The sequence below is a fragment of the Anthonomus grandis genome, chromosome 19, assembly GCF_022605725.1.
Source record: "Anthonomus grandis grandis chromosome 19, icAntGran1.3, whole genome shotgun sequence".
NCBI lineage: Eukaryota > Metazoa > Arthropoda > Insecta > Coleoptera > Curculionidae > Anthonomus > Anthonomus grandis.
In genome coordinates this window covers 12,197,497-12,211,025 of record NC_065564.1, presented here as the reverse complement: position 1 = coordinate 12,211,025, position 13,529 = coordinate 12,197,497, and the positions used below count along the sequence as shown (strand labels likewise).

At 40.9% G+C, this 13,529-nt stretch overlaps 1 protein-coding gene across 2 annotated transcripts in view; it reads right to left on the bottom strand.

Moving 5' to 3' along the window:
• Window positions 1–13,529, bottom strand: part of LOC126747382 (transient receptor potential cation channel subfamily A member 1) — a 592,560-nt gene that overhangs the window by 10,210 nt on the left and 568,821 nt on the right. For both annotated transcript variants that reach the window (XM_050455968.1, XM_050455967.1), the window contains exons 16-20: window positions 9,563–9,784; window positions 9,313–9,510; window positions 3,982–4,209; window positions 3,645–3,923; window positions 3,425–3,584 (exon numbers count right to left, since the gene is read on the bottom strand). In XM_050455968.1, the coding sequence (XP_050311925.1) occupies window positions 3,425–3,584; window positions 3,645–3,923; window positions 3,982–4,209; window positions 9,313–9,510; window positions 9,563–9,784 (1,087 nt within the window). The remainder of the gene's footprint in view (window positions 1–3,424; window positions 3,585–3,644; window positions 3,924–3,981; window positions 4,210–9,312; window positions 9,511–9,562; window positions 9,785–13,529) is intronic.

Below are 13,529 nucleotides of genomic sequence, written 5' to 3'. Positions count from 1 at the left end.
GAAGATATAAAGAATCTAACCTTAGGAAAACATCCAATAGGCTGTTTCAGAACAACGAAAAACAGTTTTATCGGAGGCTTAGAAATGTCACCAATAACGACAGCGGTAAACCACCATCTAAGCGTCAGGAAGTTTTGGGAGTCAATCTGGTCCGTACCTATAACTCATAATGTCGAAGCACCCTGGATACAAAAAGAGATTGACAGAATGGATGAACTAAGACCAATGGACGAGCCGATAATATCTCCTGAGCTGTTAAGGCAGATAGTGGAGAATTCCTTTAACTGGAAAGCTGCTGGTAACGAGCGAATTCATAACTTTTGGTACAAACGGATTAAATGCACTTATATATATTTAGCTCGTCATTTCAACAGATTTTTGCAGGAACCAACCACAATACCAACTTACATTGCGCAAGGACTAACATATTTGCTGCCAAAAGATAACGATATCGAAAATCCTGCAAAATATAGGCCATCACCTGCCTGCCTACAATCTATAAACTGCTTACAGCATGCATTGCAAAAATAATTTATAAGCACTGCGAAGACCACGGAATTATCGCTCTAGAACAAGGGCTGCATTAAGAGGTCTCAAGGATGTAAAGAACAGTTACTTATAGACACTGTAATTATGGAACAAGCAATACAGAATCAGAGAAACTTATACACCGCCTTTATAGATTATCGTAAGGCTTTCAATACCGTTCCACACATTTGGCTGCTTAATGTCCTTGAGATTTATAAAGTCGCTCCACCGCTTATTAATTTATTAAAACATATGATGGGTTTCTGGACCACACAGTTGAATCTTACCTGCAGAAATAAAACTTTAGCGATTGAGCCTATTAAAATACAACAAGGCCTTTTCCAGGGAGATTCCCTGAGTCCCCTCTGGTTTTGTCTGGCTCTGAATCCCCTCTCCCATATGCTTAATCAAAGTCAACATGGATTTACCGTTAAAGATCACAGGGAAAACCTATATAATATTACACATCTAATGTACATGGATGATATCAAAGTCTATGCTGGGACATCAAGGCATGTCAACTTATTGCTGCGAACAATTGAAATATTTTCCCAAGACATTAAAATGAGCTTTGGTATCGATAATTGCAAAACTCAAACAGTGATCAAAGGTAAACACAACACCAACAACTTTGAATTACAAGATGGTAGTCTCATTCGGGCTATGGAAGAAGGGGAAACTTGTAAGTACTTGGGCGTACATATAGAGCACAATAAAATGAAGCAGAACCTCCAAAAGAAATATATCAATCGTCTTAAGCAAATTTTAAAAACTACATGATTTAAGCGGTTAATACCTACGCTATCCCTGTCTTAACGTATTATTTTGGAGTCATTAGGTGGACAAAGACTGATATAGAGGAGATTGAGAGTAAGACCTGAACAACCCTCACGACATTTCGAGCACACCACCCTCAGTGACCTCGAAATACTTACTCTTCCCCGATCCAAGGGTGGCAGAGGACTAACTGATATTTCTTTTCTCTTCAAAAAACAAGTAGCAGATCTTCAGAAATACTTCCTCACTATGAGGGAAACCTCTTTTCTTCATAAAGCAGTGATGCTAGCGGATAATGGATACACACCCTTGAATCTCCGTGCAGGTATAGCAGAACACATTCCTGTAACAAGATCAGAGCACACAGCCATTAAAGTAACACATGGAAGCAGAAGGCAATAAACGGAAAGCATCCTCACGAACTTAATGCCGAACATGTCGATTTTGAAACGTCGGACTACTGGTTGACTCGTGGAGATCTATTTCCTGAAACTGAAGGCTTTATGATGGCTATACAAGACCAAGTGATTGCTACAAGAAATTACCTTAAGTACATTACTAAAGATGAGAAAGTAATCGACGATCGAGTAGAAAATGCCTGCGCGTACCGGAGACAATTTCAACATATAACATCAGGATGCACATCTCTATCAGCTGCCGAATATCTGCACCGACATAACTGTGTGGGAAAAATTATTCATCAAGAACTGGCAAAACTTTATTATCTAATTGGCGAAACTTGCCCCTATTACCAGTACAAACCAGAAACTGTACTTAAAAATGACGACTTTCGCCTCTACTGGGACAGAAACTGTTTTGACCGATAGGACGCTGACTTCAAACAGACCAGATATAATCTTAATAAACAAAGCCCAAAAGAAAACCTTTCGAATTGACATAGCAGTGCCAAATACCAATAATGTCCTAGAAACGATACACACTAAACTTGCTCAATACGCAGATCTAGCTCACGAGATAAAACAACAATGGAGGCAAGATAATGTATATATACTCCCTCTAGTTATTTCATCCACTGAAATTGTCCCTTTAACACTGTCCAAAAACCTTAACGCATTGGGTCTTTCCTCCTGGACGATTGTCACTATACAGAAGATATTGACAACACCACTATCAGCGAGCTAAAACAGAAAAATAATAATAATAATAATAATAATAATAATGAGAAAAGGAACAGAACGAAAGAACAACAAATTGAGGATGGCAAATAGAAAGGAGAAGGAAGAGGAAAGTGATTCTGGCCCAATATTTACATGTGCTATTTTCAAGGATTTTATTGACGCTCAGTCTAGATCTGCAGGACTTAGTTTATTAATTACCACATTCAAGCCTATCCTGCATACTCCCGATCATTGACAAGAATATCTGGTGGTTTTGATAATTTGATGACTATGTAAGTGCATAGGCAGAAAAGCTCTCTGTGCAGGTCCATTAAATTACCCAAGAGATATGCTGCGGTCCGTTTAGCCTTATGCTGATCAGAGCCCAGACCACCCCTTATTGAATCAATTTGTTTCCTTATTACGTATAACCTAGGTTGGACAGCTTAGTCTAAGTTAGCAAGAAAAAAAATCTTCATCTCGCTTACATACCAGATGTTGATTCGGTCAACAAAAGATTATCTTAACACCGCCCTGATTGAATAGACATTCTTGAAATATTAATCTACTTCTAGTTAATGAATTAAACAACATGGATCTTTCTAATTTTTTTCGAACTACTTTGATTTAACTCAGTAATTGAAATACTGAACTCTTGAATAGGCACAAATGTTGCATGAATCTTTTGTTATATTTCAGATTAACTAATACATGGCAGACCCTGATGAAGTGAATTTTTTATTCTTCTAAAATCATTGTAGGCTCTCTGATATGGATCTGATAAATTATTTAACACTTATTTTGTAGCCAAAGATTAACATTAACCTTATATTATCTGACTTTTCTGATTTGTATTTATCAAGAGCTCTATTTAACCTTTTCTTAACGTCATGGATCATCTTTCACTATTCCTCTCTTTCTCTTACGTCACAAAGTTCTTTCAATCTAATCTCAGCTACTTTTATTTATTGAGTCAACGAGTTTCTTCATTTTAAACTTACCATCCTCTGAAAAAGGACTTCCGAACCACTTTTTGACGATATAATCTACAATCCCCTTCTTGCTTTTGGACTCGTTCGGGTATTCGACGATTTCGTCCTTGTCGACTTTTTCTAGCCATCTTCGCGGTAGTCTTCTTTCCAATTCCGTGTGTAGAACAACCTTTTAACAAAAAAATATATAATTTGAATGCAAGCATGCTAAAATAAGTTTTAAGCTCACCTGCATAGCGAGTCTCTTTAATTGAGCGTTTCTTCTGACACTCTCAATATCTCCAACAGCTAAACCGATGAGCAGGTTCATCAAAAGGATCGGCATCAATACCATAAACAGTCCCAAAATCAAGAACGCCGGTATGGGAAAAGGAAGAAACGTGTTTTCGTCTTTGCTACTTAAGTAAAAAGGCTTCACGTATGTCCCCAGAAAATCAATTTCACCTAGCATCATGGAAAACGTCCGGATCAAGGCCATCGGGATTGTTTTAAATGAGAGATGATCACCCTAAAATATACGTTTTTTGAATGTGTAGGTACATTCAATTAATAATTAATTCACTTACCCTTGACAGCAATATGTAAAAGGCTAGACCAAACGCAATGATCAGTATCGAAAAAACCATAAGCACCTTAATCAGCGTCTGCAGTATTTCCAGAAACATTACAACGTAGATGCCCACTTGGTCAAAACTTTGAAGAAGCAGCAGTAATTGAAACCAGCTTAAGAAAACTACTAGCGATGCGAATGAAAACTGTATTTCATAGATTTCTCCTCCGAATATTGGTAGGACCTAAAAGTATAGTTTTAAATAGCCTTGATTCTCTGCCTCTTCAAGGTTTAATGGTTTACATAAAGGGTATTTAAATAAAACATAGTAAAACGAAAATAAAATATCTGCTGACATATGCATACCATTTTGATGAAATTTTCAATAATGGTATTGTATGTTACGTTAATGTTATACAGGGTGTGTTAAATTCGACCCTCAACATGAAGATCTCGGAATCTACTAGAGATACGAACATGGTTAAATTAGGACAAAGTGGAGAATTTTTGACCTTAACAATATTCAATTTAAAAAAATTAAAAACTCCGAATGGTTTCGAAGATATTCGAACAAATACGAAATTTTGAAAAATCGATTTTATGTTCTTATCCGATCTTAAAATAATTTGCATATTTGCGTTGCCACTTTTTTTCGTGCTCCATGATGGGGTTTTTAGGTTTTAATACGACGTTTCGCCTTTTGCCAACCATCTTTCATCCATTCTTTCATCTTCTTGACAATTTCCATGCTTTGGCTTATTTCTTTTTGAAAGCGATTTATGTGCTGTTTCATTCATGTGTGAAATGGCAGAGATCATCACTTTGGTTTGATGTTTGGAGGCTTGGATTAGTTCTGTAACCAGTAGAACTTCTTTTTTCCTTTTTTCAGCTGCGTGGTGAGTGATTTGAGAGTGGTTTCTTGAATTATGACTCCTTGTGTTAGATCTTGGATTGACTATACTGGGCATGTAGCTAGGTTCGTAATTTCTCCCAACGCTGTTATTTTGGTAGTAAAGTGTGGTGGTACCTATTGCAAACTCTGCACTTACTTGTCATGGTGCATCTATCTCTCGAATTATGGCTTAAACATCTGGCACATAGTTAATGGTCTTTTATCATCTTCATCGTTGGTGATTGGCACAGGAATAGATTGCAGTGCCAAATAGAGTATCCTCAATTCCATAGTTGGCATACTGGATTTCCTTGGGATTTTTCTTTTTTTCCTGAATTAAGTGCTTCGAGTGACTGAAACCTTCTTTTTAGAAATTCTAAAATCTCTTCTAGTGTGGAGACTTTTAGAGGGTTTTCTACACTTTGCTCGTAGATTTTTATGGCTTCTTAATTATGATTCTTCCTACCATTGGATACCAAGGTGACGTGTCAAAGCCTAGATTTTAAATGCCTTCCAAGCATTCGGTGGTGACATCATACAATTGTTTAAGTTTAAGTACTGACTCGTACATAATTATCGGGAGCTGAAGATCTTGTCCCGTTTGTTTTGATATCGCTGTTTCAATAGATTCCATGCGGCATCGTAGTTTCCATCTGTTGCGAGTAAATGTCTTATGGGTGTTTTGTGCTTTTCTTCGAAGAAGGGACTTGAGGTGCTGGAGCTTCTGTGCATTTGATAACTTGTTGTTTTGATGCATAACTCTTGTAAAGAGTTCGTCGAACGTGGGCCACTAAATTCGTACAATCCGCTAAATGTCGGAATGTTCATTATTGGAATGGGTGTGTTGTTTAATACATCCTGCACCTCCTTGATTTTTTCTTCCAGCCGCTCCATAATCTCATCGTAAGACTTTTTGACTAGGAAGTATTCTTTGCTGGTGGTGCCTTTTCAGAGGATCTCGTTGTGAAGTTGCTGAATGGGCCCCCATTGATTTCTGGTGTCTTCAAATCAAGGAGAGGCAGGATGTATTAAACAGCACACCCATTCCAATAATGAACATTCCGACATTTAGCGGATTGTACGAAGAGTGGCCCACGTTCGACGAACTCTTTACAAGAGTTATCCATCAAAACAACAAGTTATCAAATGCACAGAAGCTCCAGCACCACAACAAACTTACTCGCAACAGATGGAAACTACGATGCTGCATGGAATCTATTGAAACAGCGATATCAAAACAAACGGGACAAGATCTTCAAGCTCCCGATAATTATGTACGAGTCAGTACATAAACTTAAACAATTGTATGATGTCACCACTGAATGCTTGGAAGGCATTAAAAATCTAGGCTTTGATACTTCATCTTGGTATCCAATGGTAGGAAGAATAATATTCTAGAAATGGGATCCAGAAACCATAAAAATCTACGAGTAATGTGTAGAAAACCCTCTAGAAGTCTCCACACTAGAAGAGAATTTAGAATTTCTAAAAAGAAGGTTTCAGTCACACGAAGCACTTAATTCAGGGAAAAAAGAAAAATCCCAAAGAAATCCAGTATGCCAACTATGGAATCGAGGACACTCTACTTGGCACTGCAATCTATTCCTGTGCCAATCACCAACGGGTCGAATAAAGATGATAAAAGACCATTAACTACGTGCCAGATGTTCAAGCCATAATTCGAGAGATAGATGCACCATGACAGGTAAGTGCAGAGTTTGCAATGGGTACCACCGTACTTCAACCAAACCAAAGTGATGATCTCTGCCATTTCGCAAATCAATGAAACAGAAGTCAAAATGGAACAGCACATAAATCGCTTTCAAAAAGAAATAAGCCACAGCATGGATATTGTCAAGAAGATAAAAAGATACAAGTGCATAGTAGACAGCAATGAAGTCAATATCCATATTCTGATGGTTTATCAGCTGAAATCTAACTTCATCACTGAAATAAGTGGTTACTACCTGAACTTTTCAAACAAGGATCGATATTTAACATCCTGTCGGCAGCCCATGTTCACAATATCCTTCAGAAAGCCAACGCCAAGTAAGCATCCCATTTGAAAATAAGGCAGATACCCATAAGAATGTCGCTACAAGAAGAAGAAAGGCAATTGGCAAGAATATTGACACACTTTGCCATTAAAGATATTTCCAATTTCAACCTCATGAAAGTATATTCAACAGCCCTTCATATTGAAAACAATTTCTACTGGTCTTTGCAAATACCTAATGACACTCTGGCAGTCGACTACAACAATCAACAGTACTTCGAGCTGTCACACGATGAATTAACAGCATGCATACGCCGAAGCAATAAATACCTGTGACGGTTAGAAATATAGACGCCAGTCCAAATTGCGTCATTGACGAAATATATCAACGACATCAAGGGAAGCCATGGAACATAAAAACACACGAACTGCACACCACCATATGGAAACAGCTTTTCATGCCAAATACATGGATGTTTTTCTCGCCAAATCCAATAAACATCGCCATTACCTACAACGGCATAAGGGAAGAAATATTAGTAAATACCACCGACATAATTCAACTAACCGAAGCATGCATCTTAAAAACCGAACAAAACAATATAATCGCAAAACGCTTCGATACCGTTCCTGTTGTGTCAAGCTATACAAAAACATCAACATTTGTTAGTATCACCGACCTACACCAAGCAAAAACCAATACAGTCAGCAGTTTTTCGAGGGAATCCCGTATTCAACGTAGCAGATGACCTGACTAACCTTTCATTGGACGAGCAGCGACTAGGTCAGCAGTTGGAAGGCGAAATATGGAAGAAAGTCACACTTCACTCCTACACTGCAAGTGGCTGCACCGTATTGATCATTAACTCGATATGTTGCATATCCTTATGGGTTATGAAGAGGCAGTACAAGCGACGTCGATCTACACATGACCCCAATGAGACGACGATGGTGAAACTCCGACCCTTAAACATTCCTCCAGTAGAAAGCAGACAGAGCGGGGAAAATGTCTAAATGACATTTTTTAGTATTTTTACATTTTTAGGTAGATTTAAGTATCCATGCATAATTATATAATATTGTTTATGTTAGTCGATCAAGGTGTTTGAGATGGATTTTAAGCTCACGTTTGTTATAAGTTCGCAAGGTCGTAATTGGCAAATAGTTGAAATTATGATTACGTTGCTCATCTTGATTTTTATAATTACCACGAATTGTTATTTTAAGATTGATATAAATAGTTGTTAATTTTTGTGAATAAACCAGTATTGAGTTCTACACCCAGTAGTTTTTCATTGGTCAACCTATTACGGCCAAGCCACCTTGTCTTAAACCTATAGTGAGGCAGTTATAGGGTAGTAGGGAAAAAAAGGTTTAGGAAAAATCCCTAGATCTTTTCATGGTCCTTCGAGCCGTCAAGTCAAGTCAGGAGTAACTGCCAAAAAGGGCCGTCTCCATCGTCACGTCAAGTCAGGAGTAACCGCCAAAAAAGGGCCGTCTCCATCTTCAAATCAAAGCAGTCGAGCCAATCAAAGCAGTCAAGTGATGTTAAAGCAGTCAAGCCAATCAAAGCAGTCAAGTCAGTCGAAGCAAACAAGTCAGTCAAAGCAGGCTAGCCAATCAAAGCAGCCAAAGCAGTCGAGCCAATCATCGAGAAAGCAATGGAAGAAACAAATAAAATTGTCCTCCGCCAGCAGGAGCTAGCGGGAGAATTGGAGCAACTTCTCGTCAACGTAAAGAAGACAAGACGTTGACGAGAAGTTGCTCTAATTCTCCCGCTAGCTCCTGCTGGCGGAGGACAATTTTATTTGTTTCTTCCATTGCTTTCTCGATGATTTACTGCTTTGATTGGCTCGACTGCTTTACCTGCTTTGACTGACTAGTCTGCTTTGATTGGCTCGACTGCATTGACTGCTTTGATTTAAAGAAGGAGACGGCCCTTTTTTGGCAGTTACTCCTGACTTGACTTGACTGCTCGAAGGACCATAAAAAGATCTCTCTCTATATTACCTATATTATGTATTACTTTTGTGAATTTAAAAGTTTTAACAAAATTGTAATTGGGCTTTGCCCGTTTAGAAATAAAGAAATATCGTTTATCCGTACAGAAGGACTTATTACTTATTACTTGACCTTCTCGATTTCCCGACCTAATGTCATTGGATGTTATCTCAGAACCTTGGTGTATTCTGTAAGGTATGAGCTAGAACTAGATATATTGCGTTCGCGATTATATTAGCCTTCGATCCGCTTTTAGGGAATCCTCTTTTGAAGTTGTGAATTAAGCTGGTTCACTTGTTATGGAAATTATGATGTTGGTGACAAGGAAGAGTTTTATTTTTCATATTCAAATTGACAGAACGGGACTAACAGTGTAAAACAGAGTAAAATAAAACTTTTTAGAAGTTTCGAAAAAAAACTTAGAAAACCATGTAAAACCAAATTGTTATAATACTTACCATAACAATCGTGGCTCCATATAGGAACCACGTAACCCAATTGACAGGGTTAAAGAAGTATACGTATTTCTGTTGCAACATTTGAGTGGCTCCTTTAGCGCCGTCTACCGCGATAAACACCAAAATTGCTAAAGCGCAAATATACATGGAGTAACTTATCTCGACGTTAAGAATCTTTGATTTCCTTTCTGCGAATTTCTACAACAAAATTTACTAGTAAACAGTATTACGACTAAAAAATTAATTTTACCTCATCGTTGGTCATATTTGTAAAATTCATCGAAGTGAAATTTACTGCTTTCTCATGTTGCATGAGCTGAGATGAGAAACAGGTGATTGATCCCAAGAACATGCAGTAAAATAGTAAGTTGGTCAGGTGGCAATACTTTCCATACGAGTTCCATTTCATCTGCAAATATTTTTGACTAAGGGGATGGGCTAAGAGTTCGACACGACCATGAGCCACCATTGCCTAGAACGCAAAATAAAGGTTAGTTAACATTTAAAAGGCGTATTTTGTTACTGCTACTTTTTAAAAACAGGGCTCTCAAATATTCACCCTGAAATTCAGCCTTGGGTTCCCTAATTAATAGCTTAGATAATTAACGCAATCCTCTGCAATGAAGGAGAGATCCAGAGAGAAAGGAATTTTGTCATTACTTCTTTATTTAATATGTTTGCCCCAAATCTTGATTGATTTTGATTGCTTTACCTTCTCCAAAGTCATAAAATGCTTTTCGTTTAAGTTCCTGTTGAACAATAAAAAAACGTGGAATCCGTAAAAATCGATATTTATTGAAAACAAACAGTACACGAGTGAAGCGCCGCATGACTAAATTAAGAAAAAACAAAATAACCGAAATTGCGACTGACGCCGCCTGGTGACTGAGCTTTGATGGTAGGCGCTTCTCCGAGAATAGTAAAGATTTAAAAAACAAATGTGTTTTATTTTAACAGTTCCTTTTAGGACTGGGAAAGAGAAGGAAGCCACAGGGGGCTAGATCCGGTGAGTAGGATGGGATGCCAATCAGTACCATACAGTTTTTGGTCAAAAACTGCTTTATAGCCAGGGAAGGATGGTGTGGGTGTGAGGAAAGTACCCATAGCCCGCTGCTTCAAAGATCTCCCTTTTCTTTCAGATACTCTTCTTCAATCTTTTCAAAACCTTCAAGTATAACTTCTGGTTGAAGTGCATGCGGAAACCTCTGGCAATCGAAGAAACAAATGAGAATTATCTTGATCCTCCTTCGACTGACTTCACTTGAAGAGCTTTTTTGACATTAGGTGAGCCAGCTGTCTTCCACTGATTTGATTACTGCTTGGTTTCGGGATCGTATCATCAGTAGTCACTTTTGAGAAAGATTCAGATCTTGAAGCTGACCTTGAAGCTTGAAACATAACTAAAGTCAAAGCTACCTTTGCTATAGTGTGAAAAGGCGAGAGATAAAGGCTGCAATCTGGTTGATTTCATGTGCTCAAATGGCCTAGAACTACTCAACCGAGGCAGTGTCCCAACTTTCTACTGCAATAGGGGCCAATCAATTATTGACCTTACTATCTGTTCACCTAATACTGTGAACCTTTTCAGCTCATGGAGAGTGTCCCTCGAGGTCACAATGTCGGACCACAGGCACATTCTTTTTGAATTAAAGAAGCAGGCTCGGTGCGATACCCCAGCCTACAGAAACCCAAGGTGCACTGACTGGGACCACTTTCGAGAGGAACTAGTCGGTGCTCTTGCGGAGATGCCGGCAAAGTACACACTTCCGGCCGACACAGAGATCGGGACTGTCAACCTGACTCGTGCGATAGTCGCGGCATTCGAGGGCAGCTGTCCCCTCAGACGGAGACCCGCCAATGCCAAGAATGCCTGGTGGAACAGGAACACGGAAAAGCACCGTGACACTACGCGTCGGCTCCTTCGCAGGGCTGAGCGCACCAAGCTTGCCACTGACTGGGATGCATTCCACGCAACTCAAAGGCAATACAAAAAGACACTCAGGGACTCCAAAAGACAGTGCTGGAGGCGGTTCTGCGATGACGTTGAAAACACACCATCCGCAGCACGACTGTGCAAAGTACTGTCCAAGGAACCTGGAACTAAATTGGGGTCGCTGTCACTTCCAGATGGCGGCTTTACTACCAATGAGGGGGAGTCACTGGAGGTCATGCTGCGCACCCACTTCCCAGACTCCAACTCATCTCGCGATCCTCCTAGCTGTTCTCGGGCTCCGATTCGCTTAGAGTTCGAGACTGCTAGAAGAATAATTACCTACGAGAGGGTGAAATGGGCAATCAAGACATTCCCCCCCTTCAAATCTCCGGGCACGGATGGATTATATCCATGCCTTTTGCAAAACGGGTTAGAAGTATTAACCCCACACATAGTCAGACTATTCAGGTCGTCCCTTGCTCAGGGCTACGTCCCAAAGTTATGGCGTCAAGTGAAAGTCGTCTTCATTCCGAAACCCGGAAAAAGCGATTTTACAGATCCCAAATCGTACCGACCTATTAGCCTTACCAGTTTTATGCTGAAGGCGATGGAGAGGCTGATTGATCGATATCTTAAGGAAAGCATTCTGGTCAACAAACCACTGCATGTGCACCAATACGCCTATCAGGCGGGCAAATCCACGGACCTGGCCCTACACCACCTCGTTAGGAAGGTGCTCCTGGGTAGTGGCAAGGCCTGTCTGGGTGCGTTTCTAGACATTGAAGGGGCGTTCGAAAACACCCCTTTTGCATTAATCTGCCAAGCACTCGAGAGCCGCGGCTCAGAACCCTGTTTGGTTAGCTGGATAGAGGCCATGCTCTCGAAACGTCATGTATCTGCCCAGCTCAACAACGAGATTGTCGAAATGTTGGCAGCTAGAGGTTGCCCGCAGAGAGGAGTATTGTCCCCTACCTTATGGTGCCTTGTGGTCGACAGCCTGATAAATCTTTTAAACAATGCTGGCCTATACACACAGACCTACGCTGATGATCTGGTAATCCTTTGCCCAGGGAAAGACGCCGTCTCAATGCAGGGCTCTATGATGGTGGACATATGGTGCCTCTCAGGGGGTCTCAGGATTAACCCCAAAAAAGCAGAGCTCCTACTATTCACGAGAAGACGTAACTTTGGCACGACCCCTGTTATATCTCTAGGTGGCGTGCAGCTGCATTACTCCAGGACAGTTCGATATCTGGGAATCAAGTTGGATCCCAAACTCTCCTGGCACGATCATGCAGACATCAGCATAAAGAAGGCCACCTGCGCGCTATGGGCCTGCAGGCGGGTTTTTGGCAATTCCTGGGGTCTGTCTCCTAAGATCCTCCACTGGATCTACTTGCGCATTGTGAGACCTCTTCTCACATACGGGGCTATCGTTTGGTCGTGAAGAAAATTCGTGCTCAACTAGACAGAGTCCAACGTCTTGCATGTCTCAGCATAACGGGTTCCTTGCGGACGGCGCCAACTAAAGCGCTTGAGACTCTGCTGAGCCTTCCGCCTCTGGACCTCGTTGTGCAATTCGAGGCAATGAGGACTGCGTACAGGCTATACGTCCTCGGCGAACTACGTGCTGGCGAGACCGGTCACGCAAAAATTTGGTCACGGGCCATACAGGAATGTCCTCTCCTTCTGATGGGAAGTGACAGCATGGCTCCAGTGACTGTGGACTGCGAGGGATTCGAGGAGTGGCAGACCTGCATTGCTAAATAGGGGAACCATCTGGTACACAGAGGGCTCCAGAATGAATAACAGAGCTGGTTCAGGGCTTATTGGTGGGATCCCACATACCAGTAGGGCATACTCGCTGGGGGAGCACGCCACTGTCTTCCAGGCCGAAGTATTCGCTGTATTAAAATGCGGACAAAAAATCCTAAGCAGCGGACACCGCAATACAGTTGTATCAATATGCTCGGACAGCAGAGCTGCCATTAAGGCTATCACGGCCGCACAGGTAAGCTCCAAGCTTGTACTAGAGTGCATAAAAGTTCTGAAAAAACTGGTACAGGTTGGATGCAGGATCCAGCTCGTCTGGATACCTGGCCACGCAGGCCATGCAGGTAATGAGGAAGCGGACTCTCTCGCCAGACTGGGATCCGCGAATGTGCCGATGGGGCCGGAACCCATAGTTGGTATCGCCAAATGAAGGGTCTGCTGGACAAGTGGACCCACCGAAGATGGACTGAGTCCCCTGGTATGAGAAGGGCCAAAGCGCACATAGGTGGGC